This window comes from Phallusia mammillata, chromosome 4 (assembly GCF_965637545.1).
Source record: "Phallusia mammillata chromosome 4, kaPhaMamm4.hap1.1, whole genome shotgun sequence".
Lineage (NCBI taxonomy): Eukaryota > Metazoa > Chordata > Ascidiacea > Phlebobranchia > Ascidiidae > Phallusia > Phallusia mammillata.
The window spans coordinates 26,089,342-26,112,006 of record NC_137255.1 but is presented as its reverse complement, the minus strand read 5'-3'; the positions used below and the strand labels follow the sequence as shown (position 1 = coordinate 26,112,006).

General features: G+C 37.3%; 2 protein-coding genes across 2 annotated transcripts; both read left to right on the top strand.

Moving 5' to 3' along the window:
- The first annotated feature begins 2,419 nt into the window (after nt 1-2,419).
- LOC145223691 (gamma-crystallin-4-like) lies at nt 2,420-4,511 on the top strand. Its single transcript, XM_080090087.1, has 7 exons — nt 2,420-2,428; nt 2,587-2,708; nt 2,787-2,913; nt 3,072-3,193; nt 3,561-3,687; nt 4,195-4,316; nt 4,388-4,511. The coding sequence occupies exons 1-7, from the start codon at nt 2,420-2,422 to the stop codon at nt 4,509-4,511; spliced, it is 753 nt and encodes a 250-aa protein (XP_079946213.1).
- An 11,830-nt stretch (nt 4,512-16,341) lies between these two features.
- Nucleotides 16,342-17,118, top strand: LOC145223690 (uncharacterized). Its single transcript, XM_080090085.1, has one exon. It carries the CDS (start codon nt 16,342-16,344, stop codon nt 17,116-17,118), a length of 777 nt encoding a protein of 258 aa, XP_079946211.1.
- The last annotated feature ends 5,547 nt before the right edge of the window (nt 17,119-22,665 follow it).

Sequence of the window (22,665 nt, the reverse complement as noted above, 5' to 3'; positions counted from 1 at the left end):
TTGTCGCCATAATACGAAACTTCCATCTAATTAAGACAATCAAAGGTTTCGTTCGTACTTTATGGCACACAACTAAAATTGTTTTTATTGGTCCATCTTTGGAATCGCTAAAACAAATTGCACTAATTTACACCAAACCTAGTTTCGATTCTGGTTTTAGAATGTTAAAATCTTAACAAGTAAATCTTAATTAACGTGTTTAGTTATATAACTTATGTCTTCATTTTCTTGAGGGGGACGCATGTAAAATCTTTTTTATTCTTTGCCAATTTTTGTGTCTCATGCGGGTTTGTTCCACTCGTTTGGAAAATAAAAAGTGTTTCAAATTCTTTTAATGTTACATACATGTCAGTTAGTTAGTTGTCCAATATTGATCTTGCAAAGCTTCATCGCGGATGACCCAGCGGTTTACCCACAGGCTAAAAATGTGACACTAAAACAACACCTGTATACTATTCTAAACGCATAATCTGGGAGTTTCATGTTTTCTTGACTCCTGCATTGTAAAGTATTTTAAAGAATTTAGTAACTTTTAGTTTGATTCACCTAGTTTTTACCCCTTTGTCCCCAAATTAATGTTTACCAGTTCTAAGGAAAGAAATACGATCTGTAATGCGCTTTTTTTAGGCGACGAGGGGTGGCGACATATCGAAAACGGTCGCGGTGACATCGTATATCAGGGTCGGAAACTTTCAACCCAAGCTGAAATCAAACATGTGCTCAATAAAATATGGGACAAAAACTTGAATTGCCTTTGATTGCTTATTGTGTGCAATTGTAAAGTGTAAAGGAACAGACGTATACTCTCTTTCGATCCGAATGTTATTTGTGCCGCTCAGACTTGTAGCTAGGTTTGCGCGACAATTACTCTGATTTGACAATTGTTTAAAAATGAAAAAAATGTGATTATTTGTCGCATAGGTTACAACATCTATTTTAATGTTTATGGTGTCGCACGATTGGTGAAGGTTTCCTCACTCTAGAAATAATATTTTTCTAGAGTTCGATTTCCGAACTGCCACAAACGCAGTATCAAAATCTATTGTGCTGCCTAGTGGTATTGTGTGATTGGCCAGTGGAGATTTCTTCGCATCGCTGTTGGTAACATCATGTTGAGGTTTTTTCGACGGGTCTTATGTGATTTTCTTGTTTCACAGACTTAAACTAGCAGACATTCTTTACAGGGTATTATATACACCACACCTCGTTGCTTTAGAGTGCCAATTGGATCTTTGGGATAAGTAATACCTTTTCTCGTGGACATGAACAGAATTTGTAAAGTAATAAAAAAAGAAGTCGACAAAACTATTAAGTACTAAATGAGAAAACAAAAATTGTCCATGTTGCGCTTTGTACAAAAAGGTTGCCCCTGGCGTTAAAATTGTAGTAAATTCAGCCTAGAATTCTGAGCTATTTCGAACACGCCCTGTTGCGCTTGTGCACATGTTTGTCGGACCATGAGAAATAGAATTGTTTGCTTTGTGTGTTTGCTACACTTCTGTAAGTTTTTAGCGCTCGTCTTTTCTCCATTCTCTGTTTGTAAAATGATTCATTGGAGCACAACCTGCTTACGCCGGAACAAAAATGTTTTTTGAATCAGAATAGTACAACAGCAACTCAGCGAATCATTTTTGCAGCTTTAATGTTATGACGCGTTGACAAAGAAGTGGACACTGATCTATACTCACACCTCCTATTGCACTCCAACAAGCGCTTTACACCACACAAAACAACCTAACAATTTTTTTTCTCCCCTCAAATTCAAGGAAACGTTGTGATTCTGGGTCATTTGTTTTGTTGTTATTCAATGTTTTTCACTTACCTTATGTCAGGTCCAAAATTTTATAAAAACGGTCATAAGAATTGCTTCAAACCAGAGTCAATTTTAGAGTGCTTCGGTTTACAACTGCAACCTCAAAAAAACAAACTGAAGTGCAGTTTCTTTTAGTTTAGAATATGTTTCTTTGCTTCAAACCTGATTAGTTTGTGCTTTGTAATGTTGTAAATGTACAAGCAAACATGCTTGCGAACAAAAGATTTAGAGTCTTATTATTTTGGGGTTGTTGATTATGTTACTTCTGTTATTGTGTGATTGCAAGAATACTGAGTAGTTTTCCTGTTTAAGCAAAGATATTTTCGTAGTGACGTTTTGTGGAGTATAATGAGAGTTATAAGGCTATTTGTCCAAATTTGTGATACTTATCGTATTCGTGTAAATATTGGACTGCTATAAATGTTTGTGGAAACCCGCGGGGAAGCAAAAACGCTGACCAAAAACAGAAAGTGATCAAAATTTCAGTATAATATCCAAAATCGTAATAATATTTACATATTTTTTGTGTAGGTAGCGTAAACACACACTGAATTTCACTTTCCTTAATAACATCAACTATAGCTCATAGACTACAGCAACTAAATCATGGCTAAGGTGAGACGGAATTATAAATATTGTTCTGAGGAAAGAGAAAAAGGTTTGGTGACCTATTTGGGCATTTTTTCGTAATTTTAATTGGACACGATAAGATGTTGTTTTGCTAAAGCTGTTGGTACCTACAAATATTATCTTACAGAACATGATTTTTTAAGATCACACTTTACGAGCACGCTAACTATGAAGGAATGGCAGCAAATCTCACTTCGGAATGCGAATTCATCGGCAACTATGGTTTCAACGACATAGTGTCGTCCATCAAAGTGGAATCAGGAAAGTAAGATATTCTTCTAGAGAGAAGCTAAAGCTGAAACACTAGCAAATCAAATGTGTTTGCAACTTATTTTACCATCAGTTGGATAGTCTTCGAAGACGCAAACTATGAAGGCAAATCCTACAATCTCGCACCTGGAGACTACTCGCAATGGCAGGCTTGGGGTGGCACCAACGACACCATATCGTCAGTCCGGCCACGTGAAGCGGTATGGAAACACAATTTAAAAATAATAATGAAAAATACAGTTCTATATACAAATTTTCGTAGTAGGTTTGCGACTTATAAAAGTAGATCGACTTCAAATTGTAGTAAATACCAAACCATACCAAAAAGTAGTGCAAAAGATTTAACATTTATTTTCAGATTGTTCTTTACGAAAATGTGAATTTTGAAGGGAGATCGGTAAAACTTAACACAGCATGTGAGTTTCTGGGAAATTTTGGGTTTAACGACACCGTATCGTCGATCAAAGTAAATTCTGGAAAGTAAGTAGACTTTGTAAAGACTGTAAGAGAACGAGAATTGGCCATAGAACTCAAAACGCAAACATGCAACTGAGTTTAAAAATCCTGGATTAACAAGAAAAAAATATTTACCTCCAGCTACAAATCAATTAGAAACAACGGCGGTGGAGTTAACTCAAAGTTTTACCGAGTCAAATCGTCCATCTTAACTCATTGTCAATAACATATGATGTGATGTATAGACATCAAATGAATTCTGTAGACATTATGGCCTGTGGCTAATGAAGTCCATCAGAAATGCTGGGTGGGACCATTTTATTGCGGAAACGATTCCAGCATTTCAACTTGAAAGTGCAAATATTAAATTGTAAGTTTGTATATTATACAGTTGGACAGTCTTTGAAGATGCAAACTTTACCGGTCGAAGCAGCAGTTTGAAACCAGGAAGTTACCCAAATTGGCAAGCCTGGGGTGGCAGTAACGACACCATGTCGTCTGTAAGACTTTGTCCCTCGGTAAGTAAATAAATTTGTCTTGAAATTGTGAAACTTGGTAGGTATGTCGAAAAAGGCGCAATGCTACAAATATGAGACCAAATAAAATTAAAATGATAAAAGATATTCGTGTTGGTGATTCTTACGTTAGGGGCAATTTATTTATAATCTTACAGAAAAATATGCTTGCAAATATATGTATATGTAAGAGTCTCGTAAACACGACAATATAAACGATTTGCTTAAGTTTAATTTTTTTCTGGGTTGTATTTCAAAATATCTACTTCTTACAAACACTGTAACTTTTTAGCAACTGCGGCGTGGGAACCAAAATATAAAATAGAATTCACAGCGCTTACAAAAGGATGCGTATGAGTTTGAAAGAAGAATCATAAAAAAACATGCATTTTCCTGTTTGTCTATTGTAATCGTACGTTAAGAATGAAGATGAACTGACCAATTGCTGTTCATAGTGTTTGGAAAGTTTTACGTATTTATAAACGTCTTGTTTGCTTTTTTGACTATTAGATTACACTATATGAGGATGCTAACTTCCAAGGAAAGAGAGTGGAATTAGATTCTGAATGCAACTTTCTTGGCAATCTTGGTTTCAACGACATCGTATCTTCGATTGTAGTGCACTCGGGAAAGTAAGAAAAATGCATTTCTGAAGTTGTAATTACCAGTTGATTTACAGCATTTTTGTTTGTATGTTACATAGTTGGACTGTCTTTGGAGACGCAAATTATGCCGGACACAGCTGCAATTTAAAACCAGGAAATTATTCGACCTGGGAAGCTTGGGGAGGCATCAACGACACAATGTCGTCTGTAAAACCAAACTGATTGCTAAAAATGAATGTACATTACGGCTTTTGCTGACTATCATAATATAGTCGTATAGCCTTGTAGTATTCATTACATGAATTTTTTGATAATTTGAAACAGTGTGCGACCTAATTTGTAACAATGAATTGCTTTTTATATGTAGCCCAAATTTTCGCTTGTATCTTCGCTTGAGACTGATGATTATGTAAATAAATACTTTAGACGTTGTGACTGTGACTGCTGTTGTGGGACTTAAAGAGTATGTGTTATTGCTACATGAGTTTAGAAAAATCAAAAATAATGACACATTTTTTATACAATGTCACAAAGTCACTTCATTTTATTTCACGACTAACCTTAACACATGTCGCTAAAAAGCCAATTTATTTACACGATATCACCCGATTGCATCAACCTAAATGCAACAAGCGACCAACATGCAAATAATCACAACGGCTGCAAACGCATTTTGAGCAATACTGGAGTGGCGTTTTTGGCCAATTACTTACTTGATTTGAAGTCAGGCTCAGTGTGAAGTGCCTGTGCAAATTTCATTATTTTCACTAAATTCAATCAGGGATGAGCTTTTGTATCTGCTTTTGCTTTCAGAAACATGACTAAGAATCTCAATAGATGCAATTTTGCAACAAAAATGTAAGAACGCAAGCGTTAATGTGATGCTATACTATGTCATCATTTCTAATACTTGCCTTACAATTCGGGTAAGCTTACAAGCGCTGCACAAATGCAAAAGCAAGAAACTTTACAAATCGGGAAAAAGTCCGTATTTACAGAAATATATTATAAAATGACCTGAATTAACCTTACAAACGTCGCGTTGTTGATTTCTCATGTTTGCTTTGACACGAATTAACATATGATATTTTGTAACATTGGCGTAAGAGCCTCGACCATCGATGATCTTGGTGCAGTATCATTGGCTCGCTGCCTTCACAATATTGAAACGCTTGAGCTACATGGATGTGCGGTCGGAAACCAAGGAGTGAGACAACTGTGCAACTTTTTGCCAAAACTAGAAAAACCTGTAAGAATTTTTATTTATGCCCATAAACAATTATAGGAACATTTAGTTTATCTTTTTGCGTGATTTTTGAGTCAGAATACTTTAGTTTCATAAAGGATACGCATTAAGCGTTTAAGTTTTTGTACTAAAATAAATATATTTTTTCGTTGACTACAACAACACAAAACTCGTTTACAAAGTTGGTTTATTAAATGACTTTCGTTGTTAGTAGTAGATTTTGTCTTTGTTTACTGTCGCTTGGTCACAATTCGGCCGCATAAAAACTGACGAAGGTTTTCGTTACTGGTTGGAGACGTGTTTCGCGTATTATTGATTGAAGTGTGTAACAAAACGAGAGTACAATAACCCAGGCCAGGTCAACATGTGACATTTTTTTTTAATTTCAACTTCCTACAAAAGATTGCATCTTCACGAAATCCATGGTCAAGTACACCTTCAAGGCTTCAATTATCGCAAGAACCTAAACTTTCGCTACTGCAGGGTGGCACTCGAGAGAAACAAAACAAATTTAATACATCGTATGTCTCTTGAAACATCAACTTATGTAATGTGTATAAAATATGTAATTAAAGAAAATCAGCTGTCCACATCACCTAAAAAAAATTGCGCTTGGTATGTGTGTATTGGAACAACGGGCAGAGGTGTTGGGGTGATTCACATGTAAGAACTTGTAAGCATTCTGTCGCTTATTGTTGATAAAACACCATTTTCGAATCAGCTCTGTAACGATAAAGTTTGACGACATATATATTGTATTTGAACTGCAGACTGTCAGTGGAAAAAGCGCTATTTTCGTGCAGGTAAAGATAGTAGATGTAAAGTCGCTGTGTCTTCTCTGCTTTACCCCACACCTTTTTAGCGATGTGTCGTATATCAATCACATGCATTTTTAATTTTTGAAAACGTTTTGAAATAATCAAATGTCCCACGTTAGACTTGGATTGTTTTTTGTGTAAATTATGTATTTTGCTAAATGTACACCGCAAGAGAACACAACCAAAACCACCCGTGATTAGTAGCGTTGCCGACACGCTTGAATGCTATTTTGCGTCAGCGTACTTCGTGAAGCGTACGACGCCTCAACGCCTATCACCAGTTGTGACCTCATTTGCATTCAAGTTTTACCACTTGGTGGGACTAAAGGGCAGTTTAATTTGATCAATACAGCGTTACACTTATTGTTATAGACTTTGTGTGGAAATTGTGTGAATTGTTTTCTTCAAAACACGTTTTTGTTGTTATTCAAATGCGAATTTTGTTTAGAATCGATCACAACACCATAGTTTTGTCGTTAAAATTATATATATCTGCCACAAGATGTTGAAAAGGAAGCTTAGACATCATACACTTGATGTCGCGATTTTGCGATTTGTGTGAAATCATGAACGACTCACGAATCACGGCGCACCTGGGACACTAAGAGTAATATTGCGCCACTTCCGGGTAACCTTCAGTCGTAACTTACTTTAAAGGTAAAGGTTCCAGATTTTGTGTTTTAAAATTTTGCATATTTTGTCTTGCTTGCTGACGATTGCTTTTGCGTCACAAACTAACTCGAGTGGTTTTATCAGCACCCATCAGCGCCGTGTCTCGTTATTACAGTCGTTTTGATCAAAACTTAATCAGAAAAGCAAGTTTTGTTCTTTCAAGTCGAAATTCAGCATAACAGCCTCAATGTTTTTTATTTTTTGTTACAATAACAAAGTTTTTTTTAAAGGTTTGAACGTGAATACTGTTTCTTTTTAGAACCAACTGTTAATCAATTGTAACAGATGCATTATCTTGGAGTGTGTTGCACAAGGTGTAACTGTGATTATTTTCTGTAGTTTAGCAGGTCACAAGTCATTAAAATTTGCTATCAGGTTTACTGTTTATTCAAAGGCATAATTTATGACAGAATATTGTTTTCTTGTCAAAATGGCGTCTGAGGTATTCTTAACAATAACCGTTTTCTAAATTACTTTGTTTATGGTATGAGAGTTAGCTTGCTGTTGTTGACTTGATAAAGGCATACCGTAGCCGTGCAGTTTGTAACAAAGTGTATTTCATACCTCGTAAGCGTTTTCGTACATCTATAACAAAATGTGTTTTTTAAGTAGGCCAACGTTTTTATGCACAGGTTCATTACATGTGAGGGATTCGCTTGTAATGGAATACACTACGCCACGTGTAAATATAAGCAGGTATAGTCAGCTTTATGGTGGTAATCAGTTTAAATACGTGTCGAAAGAGGCGCTGCGTAGAACAAGAATAATTGTTTGTTTGTTTTTTGAGTAACTGATTATTGTGTATTAAATTGAGTACTGATTTGGTTGGCACAAACGCCTTTGTTAGTTCTAGTTGTTAAGATATTTTGAACAAAATCCAGTTGATGAGCATAATATTTAGAACGCGTTACATATGAAATAAGTGAAACTAGATTTACGTCTGATGTACTTTGAGGCTAGTGCTCTAGCTATCATTTTTTCGTCTAGCCCTAGCTTGTTGCTGAAGGTTTAAAGCTGTGTATGCATCACAGTTTGTTAAAAAAATGGGTAGCGACAATAAAAGTTTGTCGACCACTGCATATTAACGTGATGTCAGACATATACACATCAATTTTGCGCGACCTTCCGTATGTCGTAACTATTACGCGAGCATTTTGTTTGATGTTAAACTTCACCGTCTGGTTCTGGAATCGAGTGTGAACTGATTTAGTGGGGCACTTAACTTGATATGTGACAATAAATCAGATCCCGTGGGTCGTTAATCAGAGAGTTTGGAACATTCCGATGGCAAGTTTAAAACATGTCGACCACCTCACGATCAATGTATGTAATGTGCGACCTTAGTTTGTCGTTTATCGTAAAACAGGTAAATCACGTGTAAAGTGGTTTGGTACAACACCGTACCATTCAACGCAACGCGACATTTGACATTAAATCATACTAGTTTACGATGTCTCGTCGAAACTTTACCTTTATTTAAAATCCTCGTAATATTGCTGCAATCGGTCACATAAGGTTAAACATGTCGACCGACACACGATCAATGTAGGTAATGTGCGACCTTTTTGTGTATCGTTAACCTTCATCGTAAAACAGGTAAATCACGTGTAAAGTGGTTTAGTACAACATACGACATTAAATCAGGGTAGTTTTACCATGTCTCGTCGGAGCTTCACCTTTTCACCTTTATTCGAAGTGTTTATAATTTTGCAGCGAATTTGTATTTTAGTTCCGATCTCTTAAAATTTTCTGTTGGCAACCAAATGTGATGTTACGATTGTCTTCAATAAATTGCCTCTTTGCACTACGTGCCAAATTTGGGAAACGATGCTAACATTGTTAAACAGAGGTCAAGAACCTTTCCTGTTACAGGTAAAATCAGTCACGTACGCAAGCCTGCAGTCAAATCACATTCAATGCTTAAACAGACTGTTTTTTGTTGTGTGTCATTTGTATACTTCTTAATTCTGACGATGGTAGAATTGAACCAGCATAACAAATATTTTTTTTTTCAAATTGCAAGGTATTTCATAACTTGGATCCATTTTCTGACATCGATAAAAACTTGTGAGTTCCTATTTACAAATGTTATTTTTTGTTAAAGTAGGCCTACATTTTAAACGCAGATTCACGGGTCAGTAAAGTTTTCGCCATATTACAATCAAATGTTAAATAAATCAAGAGGATGCACGCTGCAGTCGCTGTCGGCATCCAAGTCAAGTCAAGTCAAGTCAAATTTTTATTTGCATTGTCACTAAATCAATTGTCATTGATGAACAGTTTAATAAAAACAGCAAGGACACCGAAAAAAACCATTGGTTATCGAGACAAGTGTCCCGTCATTTGAATGATGCTTGAAGTATTGTGGGTGTGTTCTGCCGTAGGATCGCAACCGACCGCACGAACCTGGCGGGTTGCATAAGACGGTGGTTGAACCCGCGGGTTCTGCTGGCCAAATGAAACCCGCCTAAACGGAAACACCAGCTCGGTTCCTCGGAACGTTTCCTGTGCTCCCGTAGGCAGACCCGGGTGTCCCGAGGACAGTTCGTTGCGATGGAAGTTGGTTCAAAAGTGTCCGTCGCTTATCTCCTCTGCTTCTTAGGTTTCGTAGGATCGATGGCGGGGATCTCCGATGTTGAACGGTGTGGAAGTAGAAGGTGATGACTGTTCTCGTCCCAGGTGGCAGATCTGAAAAAGTCAAATCCTACGGCAGTACTTTGCTCTTTTATGTGTGACTGCGTAATGTTGATCATAGACAAAATAAACAAACATTAAAAAGCGATAACAAAAAACTAACACCATGGTTTCGTTTTTGGAATGTTATATAATCATGTCAGACATGTACATGGCCAATATAAATTTTGTGCGTCCTTCCATATATCTTAACTATTACGCGACCATTTTGTTTGCTGGTGTGTGACTTAGTAGAGCACTTTATAACGCGACTTGTCACTGTAAATCAAGTCGTTTTACGATGCCTCATTGAAGTAATAGCTCCATTGTTTTGTAAATATTTGCGACAAACGGCAGTGAATATTGGCAAACAGATTTCGGCGTCGTAAATCAGAGGATTGGGGACCTTTCATGAGCAAGCTAAAAACATGAAATTAATGCAGTGATATCGGCCTCACTCACGACTAATATTTTGCTTGCCATTAAACTTTGTCGTGAAATTTGTAAATCATGTGTAAAGTGGCTGGGTACAACACAGCAATATTCAACATAGCGCGACATTTGACTTTCGGGAGGAAAAGTCCAGTTGTTTCGTGAGGTTTTGCGCCTTTGGGAGACAAATTGTTGCGAAATGAAAATAATAAACGGTCTAGGCATCATACATCAGAGTGGAAAGACTTTTTGTTTTCAAACTAAAGTATTAAAATGTTGGAAAAAATCAACTATAACCTTATGGTGTTTCGACAAAACAAACACGCTACTGCAAAAGCTTGTTTTTTGCTGCGCAATATTCACCAAGTTGGTAATGGGAGCGCAATTCAACTCTACAGTCATTTCTAGTTGCTAGTTTTGCAGCGAAGTTGTATTAGCAATAAAGGTGGTGTGCATTTACGATGGGTTTCCTTCAATAATTTCCCTCGTGAGGCGACGAACGATCTCAATATTTGCCTTTCGTGGAAAACGAATGTCAAAAACCTTTTCTGTGGAAGGTTAAACCAATCACGTACACAAACGTCTGTAGGACCGAATAACGCACTTTATCGCACTTTTGTCGAAATCTAATCAAAACAAACTCTTGCAGACTTAAAACATATTTTGAACCATCCAATATTTCAATTCCTTGCGCTGTTCGTGAGAGGTTAGTGAGTTTGTTTGTTGTCATTTATTTATTACAGACACAATTCGTTAGTCTTTAAAAGCAACTGTTTAAAATGAGTTGAAGCAACTGGTTATTGTATTAAAACGCAATCCTACATTGGTATCCAAAAGTTGAAAAAAATATACATTGGAAACCTTCAAACAATAAACCTGAATAAGATTTCTGTTGTTCGCTATTATTTGTTTTGCCGAAATTTACTCTGTAATTTGTTAGACGGTCGGCTTAAACGAGCATCAGAATGTTTAGCTACATCAATGTTTGTAATTGCCAGATTGGAAACGTGAGCAAAACAGTTTAGAGTGTCAGTGAGCTTTTGACAATACAACTGTTTATAATTTTTTGCAAGATCGCAAAAAAACAGATCGCAACTTTCAGAGCGCTGTTACATTGATAATTTGTATGTAAATACTTGTTGCTTGATAAGCGCTCGGTTGGTGAGCAAGATTTCAAATTTGCTTGGTGGATTTGAATGACATCGAACCCTACTTTTATATTTGCCTCTGTTATATTCTGATGGGAAGATGTTAGTTTGTTGTGTCAAAATGTTATTTTCAATTGGTTAAACAAATATTTACAAGAAATAGAAAACATATGTCTAGTTTTAGTAATCACTCGAAAGACATTAGGTTGTGATTGCATGGGCTGTCTAGCAAACTCGCTTGGCATAATAGTTAGTGCTCAATTTTGTAAAATGTTGACCAATGTGCAAAGTATATCCGGTCTGTTTTCGCTATAAGTTTGATTTGTTGTTGTTGTTCATTTATTACATACAATTGTTCTGACAATTAGAAGTAGTTTTGTGTCAGCTTTTTTACTTTCTTGTGGCGTTTCTTGTTTTTGTCACACAAGCTTCCTTCAATTAAGATTGTCGTTTATATCATAGCGTTATAAAAAGAACAGGTTTCCTTGAAGTAAAAAGTTTAAACTTTTAGTTAACCTAGGTTTTGTGTCATGAAATAACTGCACCTATTTTTAGCTTAGGGACAGAAGTCGATATGATATCGTATCAGAACTTAAAATAAAATATGATTTTATACTGTTTTCGTAACACAATTGATCGACGCTAAGGTTTCGTTAAATGGGATTATTTTTCTGCTGGTTAACATATTTTACAGGTTTAGTCTGTTCTGATGATTAAAGGCACCATTTTCGTTTTTTTTTTGACATTTTAATGGGGAAAAGTTTTTTTGTTTATACGCAGAGATTTATACAGAAGCGATGTAAAACAAAAAGACGTTACTTGTTTTGAGAGTTTTATAAATTTCGTTTCGGTACAATGTTTTCATTCAGTTGTGATCTGAACGAATCAAATTCATGACAGTATTCATATATTGGTAAATAACGCAAACAAATATCTCGTTTCGTGGTATAGGAACCTTTCCTGCGAAAACTCAAATTTGACGCGGCCAAATCACGGCTTGGTGTTGTGTGTTACTTGCAGTAAAAACAACTTTTAGTCGTTTCATTTATAACGCTGTCACTCATATTTTGGCTACACAGTATTTGCGCCGTGATATAAATCGCAGTGACAAAGTACACAAAAAGCAGAGAATTTTGCGGATTTTATGCGATACTGTTGTGTACATCAGCACAAAATTTGTTTCTAAACGTCATACCTTACCGGTTTTTTCTAAACGTCATTTTACACATTTTAATTTTAATGTCATTATATGTTTTCAGGTCATTGTCTGATTTTGCCTTGTTGATGCATACACATGTTCAAAACAACGATCCCTATTTTAATGTCAAATGTGTTTTATCTTTTGAAATTTAAAAAATACAGAATCTGTTTAATGGCCTATTTGACCGGTTAACACTACAATTAATTGGTTAGGAGGAAGTTTCCAACGTGTCATATTTGTACTGTAAATGTGTGTTTTTAAAACGTATTCAAAGCTTATTGGACTAGGATGCGCGAGTTTTTTAATGGCCTGCATTGTGGTAGGGTTCTAAAAGTTCCGTCAAAAAACATTGCAACGCTGTGTCTTCAGCCGTCCTTGCTAAAGTGGCTTTCTGCTATCACAAACTTGTTTGGTTGGGTGCGGTATTCGCGTCACTGACAAGGCGACATTGCTAAACAAGCACCAGGAACTCCTTCCTGCGCGAAGTAAGTTTGATCATGTTCGAATAACGAATTAATACCAAGAGTAAGTTGTTTGTCGTCTCTCCTATCCCAAAAAAGCTTTCCAGCAAGTGCTGCAATGTTCATTAAGTTGTTGAATAGAACAACTTTTTGAACTTACACAAACAAGCAGGGAGTCGAACCAGAGCTGAATTGAACAAACATTGCCCAGCGTGTTTTATTATATTCTACTGTAGCGTATCTTTAAATTACACGCGACACACGACTCGCGACAGTACTTGCGATGTTGGATTGCATGCATGCTTCATTCTATTCAGTGTCTCGCAATAAACGGACGTAAAACAAGCGTGCCTACAAATGGTGACGTCGGACGTGAGCTATTGAGTTGTTTTTGCTGGATTTGTAGGCTAGCTATAAATCAACTCACAGTCATGACAGAAAGCAATGTGACATCGGTTGCATTCAAAATTCCACCCTTTTGGCCGCAAGATCCAGAGCTATGGTTTTTGCAGGTGGAAGCACAATTCACCGTCAGAGGAGTAACCCAGTCACTGACAAAGTTTAATCATATTGTTTCTGCTGTCACTCCTGAGATTGCCTCAGTGGCCAGAGACATTATTAAGCGTCCATCTAGTGAGGAACCCTACGAACAACTAAAGAATGCTTTGTTGCGAAGAGTAGGTATGTCACAGCACCAAAGGCTGCAAAAATTTATTCGGCCTGATGATCTAGGGGACCGCAAACCTTCACAAATGCTACGGGACATGGAACAACTACAGGGTGACGTGGAAGCTAAACAGATTCTTCGTGAGGTATTTCTACAAAGGCTTCCAGCAAACCTACAAATTGTTCTTGCTGCACTAGATTTGGATATAACTGAGCTTGCCGAAAAAGCCGACAGCATGGTTGATCTAGTTGACCCACAGCCTCTTTTAGCAGAAGTAGACCAACTACAACAAGATGTTGCACTGCTGAAACGCAACACAGCATTTTCAAACAGGCGAAAATCGCAAAGAAGCACGTTCCCCACGTTGTGTTGGTACCACAGACGCTGGGGGATAATGCAAGAAAGTGTGTTTCGCCTTGTAGCCGCAAGGGAAACGTGGAGACCAGCCACTAATGGCGGCTGGTGCCGCTGGTCATTTTCGCCGCCTTCTGCATGTAACTGACCAAGCAACTGGTCGGGCATTTTTGGTTGATTCTGGTGCCGCAGTAAGTGTTATTCCTGCAAACCGGATAGATCGCAATACTTGCCAACGAAACCTAAAGCTTGTTGCAGCAAACGGAAGTACCATCGCAACATTTGGCACCAGAAAAATTAACCTTAATTTAAGTTTGGGTGAAATCTTTTCATGGAATTTTATCATCGCCGAGGTCACGCAGCCGATTCTTGGCGCCGATTTCTTTCGACATTTTGGTTTACTTATTGATCTCAGTCGAAATAGATTAATAAATGCCAAAACATTTGACAGCGTCAAAACTGGCATTTCTAACACTGCCGCGCTTGGCTTGTTTGCCGCAACCAACAACAGAAATGAATTTGAAGCTATTTTTATGGAATTCCCAGCTTTGCAAAGTGCGGTATACAATGATGCTTCCTTGAAACACAACGTCAAGCACTACATTGTTACCAATGGTCCTCCCGCTTATGCCGAAGCTCGTCGGCTATCTCCAGACAAGCTAAAATGTGTTAAAGCAGAGTTTCAAAACTTGTTGGATTGAGGGATTGTTCCCCGTTCATCAAGTACATTGGCCTCTCCACTGCACATGGTGCTCAAAAGTCTGGCCAATGGAGGCCATGTGGCGATTACCGCAAGCTTAACAAAAGCACTATTCCTGATCGCTACCCAATTCCTTTAATACAAGATTCTTCAGCTAATCTACATGGTGCGACAATTTTTAGCAAGATTGACCTTGTCAGAGCATATCACCACATTCCGGTTGCTAAAGAGGATATTTCCAAAACCGCAATTATCACCCCTTTTGGATTATTCGAATACACACGAATGCCCTTTGGCCTCTGCAATGCTGCTCAGACGTTTCAGCGATTTATGGATGAGGTGTGCAGAGGTTTAGATTTTGTTTTTGTCTATCTCGATGACATTTTGGTTTTCAGCCCTTCGGCGTCTGCTCACCGTAGACATTTGCGTTTGCTTTTCAAACGGCTTCAAACCTATGGGATTGTTGTGAATCCTGACAAATGTGAATTCGGATGCTCAACAACAGCCTTTTGGGGACATCAAATCACCACCCAAGGCATTTCTCCACTCTTAAACAGGGTTGAAGTTATCCAAAAAATTTCCTCAACCAACGTCCAAGAAAAGTCTACGAGAATATTTGGGACTAGTAAATTTCTACCATCGTTTTGTCCCTGGTGCCGCAAAAATTTTGCATTGCCTGCACCAGGCACTTACAGGCACAGAGAAAACTTTAAAATGGACAGAGGATTGCACAACTGCATTCAAGGCATCAAAACAAGCCCTGGGGCAACAGTGATGCTTGTTCACCCTAAGGTTGACGCGCCTACACGAATCACAACAGATGCTTCAGGCACTGCGGTTGGCGCTTTACTGGAACAACGCCACAACGGGGAATGGAAACCAATAGGTTTCTTTTCAAGAAAACTTAAACCCGCACAAACACGGTACAGTACATTTGATCGCGAGCTTCTTGCTATTTATTTATCTATTCGCCACTTTCGTTATTTTGTTGAAGGCAGGGTGTTTGCTATTTTTACTGATCACAAGCCCTTAATTCATGTGTTCCAACGAAACTCCACTGCATTGTCACCTCGACAAGTTTGCCATTTGTGCTTTATTTCAGAGTTTACTACCGATATACAGCACATAAAGGGTAAAAGTAATTTTGCTGCTGACGCATTGTCGAGAGCCAGCATTAATGCTACAACATCATCTGCAATTGATTTCGCTCAAATGGCACTTGCACAACAAAATAATGAAGAAATTATTGCATATCGCACCTCGGTCACGTCACTTTATTTGTGTGATGTACCTTTGTTTGGAACAGAGTTAACGATTCTTTGTGATATTTCTAAAGGCTACCCCCGTCCTATTGTACCCTATGCGTATCGTCGCCAAATCTACGAGGCGATTCATAATTTATCACATCCAGGAATACGTGCAAGCCGTAAACTGGTCTCAGACCGTTTTGTATGGCATGGTTTGAACAAAGATGTTGGTAACTGACCACGAACCTGTCTACAATGTCAAAAAGCTAAAAACCAACAAGATACAGCTGCTGCTTACAGCTCCTTTTCACTGCCAACCAGAAGGTTTGCTGATATACATGTGGACATTGTCGTACCTCTTCCCGTTTCTCGGGGATGCACTTACTTATTCACGTGCATCGACCGATTCACTAGATGGCCAGAAGCTTTCCCCATGACAGACGCAACAGCACAGTCTTGGGCAAGAGCTCTACTCTCTTGGGTCTCACGTTTCGGAACCCCTCAGACCATTACTTCAGATAGAGGTCGTCAGTTCGGGTCAACACTTTGGGCCAACCTTAGTATGTTATTGGGTGCCCATCGACAACGAGCAACCTCCTACCATGCCCAATGTAACGGCATTATGGAACGAATGCATCGTCAGCTAAAAGCCGCTTTAAAAGCACGCTTAACAACCACCGATTGGATGGACCATCTTCCACTAGTACTGCTCGGAATGAGATCTGCTGTTAAAGAAGATATTGGATGTTCAACCGCCGAATTGGTGTATGGTGGTACACTACAGTTGCCCGGGGAGTTTTTCACGTCGTCAACTGAACCACAAGATCCAACGTCGTTTCTCTCAAAACTACGAGAAGCAATGAGGGATTTGCGACCGACCCGACAACCTGGCATCGACATTCTCATAACAGAGTGCCCAGCTTATTACGCAATTGCAGTTTTTTTTTGTTCGAAACGATGCGTACAATGTCCCTATGACGGTCCATTTAAAGTTATTCAAAAGCACGCTAAATACTTTTGTCTTGAAATTAATGGGCGACAAGACACTGTGTCAATTGACCGTTTAAAACCCGCCCATATTGAACAAAGTTTTACATCGCAAGAATTTACCAATCGTGTTGTACCTGTTTCTCCTCCTATCGTATCTCCCAATCCAACAGTGACTCGCTCTGGTCGTGTTATTAATTTACCTTTGCGTTATCGTGTATGACTTGAACACTGGTGGGGGGTATTGTAGCGTATCTTTAAATTACACGCGACACGCGACTCGCGACAGTACTTGCGATGTTGGATTGTGTGCACGCTTCATTCTATTCAGTGTCTCGCAATAAACGGACGTAAAACAAGCGTGCCTACACTACCATGCATTACGGTGTAAAACATTTGCGACTTTAGGTGGACATGCACATAAACAGGCTAAGAACGTCCCCCAATTTTTATGTGCAAAGTATGTATTTTCGTTTGATATATTTTTTGTAAGTTTATGAGATATTTGCTTTCCAGGATTGTTTTTGATTTCACTTTTATCATTCAGAACCACAAAACATGTCTGGTACGAAGTATTCTGCTGTATGGGCTGTATCTTTACAAATGTTTCACTTAGTCATTTGTACTTCAAATGTTGATTTTTAAGCAATGATCGATGTTCATCAAATATATTGTTTTATGTAGTTTTTGAAACGTACAACTTGGAAAAGTTTGTGACGAAAAAACTGGAGAAAATCGATAAAAATAATATTATAACCCTTATATTATGATACACTAATATTGTGGGCATCATTTTTAATATCTTTTATTAGAAAACCCGTAGTTCAATTATTTGTTTTGTTTTCAACATTTATGTGTGTTAAAGATGTGTATGCAAGAATGTATGCAAGAATGGATTAAATTATATTGGCCTGCATTTTTATGTTTGTCGATGGGCATTATTTATTGCGCTTGCCAAATGTGTTTCAACCTTATTGTTGGGGGATACGCGCAACTATTTAGTCAAACTTTTAAACCCAAGTTTTGTAAATGACAGTATGTTCAGTTGGGCTCTAAAAATTTCGTCGTTAAACAACATTGGAATAAAAACGTCCCGCGTTGCTAAAGTGGCTTTCTGCTGTAACTTGATTGTTTGGCGATTGTTGGACGCGTTATTTGCGAAACAGGCGAGGCGACATCGCAAACAAAGTACTAGGAACCCCTTCCTGCGCAAGTAAGTTTGATCACGTACACATAACAACTTAATACAAAGTCCACAGCTAAGCTGCTTGTTGTACGACGTCGTCCTTGCCCAATGAGATTTCCAACAACTTTGGTGCACTGACCCGGTCGCGTAGCTATTCCGTTTGCTATTTTCTCGTTTATGCAATTGTTTAAAATCTCGAGCGTGACAGATAAAACATTGAATTGAATAAAAAATTACTCATATAAGCCGGATCGTTAGCACAAAACTGGTGAATTCTAGAAAACTGTACTGAAGAATACGGGAGTAAACAGCGATAAAGCGTGTCAAAATATTTTAAGACATAAACCAAACCCGAACCCCACCCTCCAAAAAAACAGCATATAGAAAGCCCGAAACAATCAATGTATACAAATTGTTTCAATGCCAAGTTACTATGTAAACTCTGTCGTCTGTATAAGGTAATTAGGAAAAAAAGATTTGGTTTTATTTTCAAACGGATATTTTGTTGATTTGGCAAATAATCCCTAAGCTCTTAGCATTTCCATAAAAATGGGGCCAACGTCCACGAAAATAAAAGGAAAGCAAGCGTATTGGGGCAATATTTGTGTCTGGCAGTTTCAAACGACATAATTTGTATGCAAATACTTGTTACTTGATAAGCGCTCGGTTGGTGAGCAAGATTTCAAATTTGCTTGGTGGGTTTGAATGACATCGAATCCTACTTTTATATTTGCCTCTGTTATATTCTGATGGGACGAGGTTAGTTTGTCCTGTGAAAATGTTATTTTCAATTAGTTAAACAAATATTTACAAGAAATAGAAAACATATATCTAGTTCTAGTAATCACTCGAATTAAGACATTCGGTTGTGATTGCATGGGCTGTTTAGCAAACTCGCTTGGCATAAAATTTGGTAAAAAAGTTGAACAATGTGCAAAATATATCCGCTCAATTTTCGCTTTAAATTTGGTTTGTTGTTGTTGTTCATTTATTACATACAATTGTTTTGACAACTAGAAGTAGTTTTGTGTCAGCTTTTTTACTTTCTGGTGGTGTATAGCGGTGTTTTTGTCACGCAAGCTTCCTTCAATTAAGATTGTCGTTTGTATCATAGCGTTAAAAAGAGAACAGGTTTCCTTGTTTCAAGTAACAAGTTTAATTTTTTTTTTGTCAATGGTAAGAAGCTTGTCACAAGTGTCTGATTAACGTGTTTAATTATTAGTACTTTTTTTTTTTTTTTTTTAAACAAATAATTTATAAGCCTGTAGTTAACCTAGTTTTTTTGTCTTGAAATAACTCCAACTGTTTTCGGCTTTAGCTTTTTGGTGGGCCAGAAGTCGAAAAGATTTCGAGTCAGAACTTGAAATAAAATTATGATTTATAATATTTTCGTAGCCTGGTTGACGACGCTTTGCTTACTTTTCCATAGTTACTTTTTTGAGAATACCTTTGTTTGATGAAACAATATTGTTCATACATTTTGATAAAAGATATTACTTATTGTGGTTCATTGTTGAATATTCAGTAGAGATACGTGGTTACCCTGAAGTTTAATACTTAATTGTGACATACGTATGTCACTTGAAGTGAGCTTATGTGTTTATTTTAGTTTCCAAAACGGGCGTTCTACCACTTTATAGTTAATTTGTGCATTTATAATTATTAGTTTGTAAATAACAAAATAATTCTTGCCTAAAATTATAACGAAATAAATTAATGGGTTTGACTGTTTTATGCCAATAGCAATAAACGCTGTATTGTAAGCAAATGTTTTTTTTTTTTTCAATTTCCTATAAGAGTTCTATTTTACTTCAAAACGTAAACTTACATCAATGGTTTGTATGTTTCCGTTTCATAGGTAGGAGATTTTTTTTCGCGTTTGTCAAACACGCTAAACCTTGTTGTTGTGGGAAACGCGCAACTATTAGTTTGTCATTAAACTTTTCATCTAAACATTTGTAAGGGCAACTTGTTTTAGTTTGGGTTTAAAAGTTTCGGCGTTATTCATCTATTCAACAAAAAATCGTTGCTAAAGTGGCTTTCTGCTGTCACAATATTGTTTGGGTTTGGTACGATATTTGCGAAACAGTTGGGGCGACATCGCGAAGCCAGCAACAGGACGCCTTTCCGCGCGAAATAGGCTCGCTTAAAAATTTAAACGTCGAAAGTCGGGCCACTTGCTGTTTTTCGAAAAAGTGATTTCCACCAAATTTGTGTTTTTGTATTGTCTGACAAAAAACAATATTTTCAACTAACACATATAGGCAGGGAGTCGAACCTGCGAACCGGTTTATGCGGTGTAATTCATTAATTTACTGTATAAACCCGAACCGCAAATTACTCTTTCTGAAAAACCCGAAAAGCAGTTGAACCCTGAATTCTGTTTGACGTTGCATCGGAAGCGGAAACAGTAAAAATGCATCCTACATTACTTTTGTGATCGCCACCACAAACCTGGAGAATTTAAAAACTCCGTACAGAGAAATATGTGAGAAAACGGCAATAGGGTGTAGGGTGTCAAAACAATTTAAAACCTGATCCAACTCGGAAGCCCCCCAAAACAATAAACAGTAGACCCAAATCAACCCTGAACCGAAAAGACAAGTGATTCGACTCCCTGCGTATAAGGTACATTGTTTTAATAATAAGTTAATATGCAATGCATCCGTCCGAGGTAGATTTTAACTCCGTGAAAAATTCATTTTATTCGTTAAAAGATGACCCTGAATAACTTAATTGGAAAATATTTCATAAAAGGTTTACTTTTTTTAAACCATCACATTTTGCTAAATTGGCAAATATTCCCTAAGCAATTGGCAAGGTTTTTGTTAAAATGGGGACGTTTGTATTGCCGTGGGGAAATGTTAATTTGTCGTGCCACAAGTTTGGTGAACGTTGTCACAGTTTAGCAACACAACATTTGCGCACTAATACAAATCGCATGACAAATTACACAATTTTTTTGTGAAATTTGCGAATGTTTCATGCGATACTGGTTTGCGTAACCGCACAAGGTTCATTTTTAATTTGTAAACCAGGAGCCAGGAAACCTTGATATGTGGCGAACTTAACAGTTGATATGGAATGGCTTACCGCGCTTAGTTCAAGAGTCCGGTTGCTTTGTTTGCATTGCATGGAATCACAGGCCATTATTTTGTACATGTAAATCGGGTACGTTGACTAGCATTTTAAATGATCCTTAGTTTTAATCTTTTTTTTTCATATGGTTCGCATTTCGATTCGTATACTGTTGTTTTCATCCAATATTTACCTGCAATTTTGGTGCATTTTAGTTTTTACCATGCTCAGAACTTTATTTGTCTTGTGTTTATTTTATTTCCTAAAAGGCCACAATAATCCTGAGTTAAGTGAGAGCAATGTTAACTTTTAGAAAAGTTATCAGTCCAGTTTGCGACAAAAACGGAGAACAACATGTGATTCCTTTTTAATGTGTGTTGTAAATGGTGATTTGTTGCATTTTTTCATATTCCGTGGAACGATTTACAATATGAGTTGCTGTCAATAGTTCTTTACAGTTCATTTTAAGCTGTTTAGTTATGTCAAAACTAACAACTTTAAAAATCAATAACTACGCCCTTCGCAGTATTTTTACTTAAATGTGTGCTTTATATTTTTAAACATAACGCTTTAGGAAATAACAGTATGGAATAATATATTTTTGAGGACAGTTGGAAACTCGTGTTTGATGTTTTTCTCTGTAGATATGGACTCTAGCAACCATAATGTTTTCATTTGTTTGTATTAATTTTGAACAGCACCGGCGCTTGTTTGTGAAGTTGTAGTTTAGTTTCTTGTTTACGCTGTGTCACAAAAAACAATAACTGATGTATATGAACGCTGATTGATTTTAAGAGTACTGGTTGTGCATCTGCTTTTAGTTGTAATGAGTTTGCACATCTTATGTTTCCGCTTGAATGCAGTTTTAGAAAACAGTTTCTGTCCTCGGCTTTTACGTGGAGTATTTTGTATCGTTGTTTGGCATAGGTAATTTCGCCTAATTTTTGTAGCGGTGATAAGGTCACGCACTTGTTTTTCAACAAGTCGAGTAACGTTGCTTTTCAAGCAATTTTATTGATCAGTTATACCAGATGCTGCAATTTGCAACAGTGTTTGTTTGGAATAATGATATTAGTTTTTTAAAGTTTTTGGTTTTAGTTTCGCTAATATGTCGAATATTGCTGCTTTAAAAATAAAAAATATACCACACGTTTCATTTAAAACTGGCATTAAAATTGGACAATGTGTGACTGCTTGTACCAAGTGAGCCGTGTAAATGTGGTGTTATAGGATAACCGGTTTGAGCGTGAAAAGGATCAGCAGGCTTAGATTCTATGTCTGAGCCCACAGTGTTTATTCTCGTGAATATGAAACAATTCCGTAAATTTGGAAGGGTGTCGCAAGTTAGATTTGTTTGCTAAAATTTGACGCTGGATGAAAAAGGTTGAAAACTATTACTAGTAACAAAAGAAGGCATTTCGCGCACAATTCATATTTTTGATTTGTTGTGTTATAAACTGACTCGGATCATTTCTATGTTGCCTATCCCAGGATTGCATCCTATGA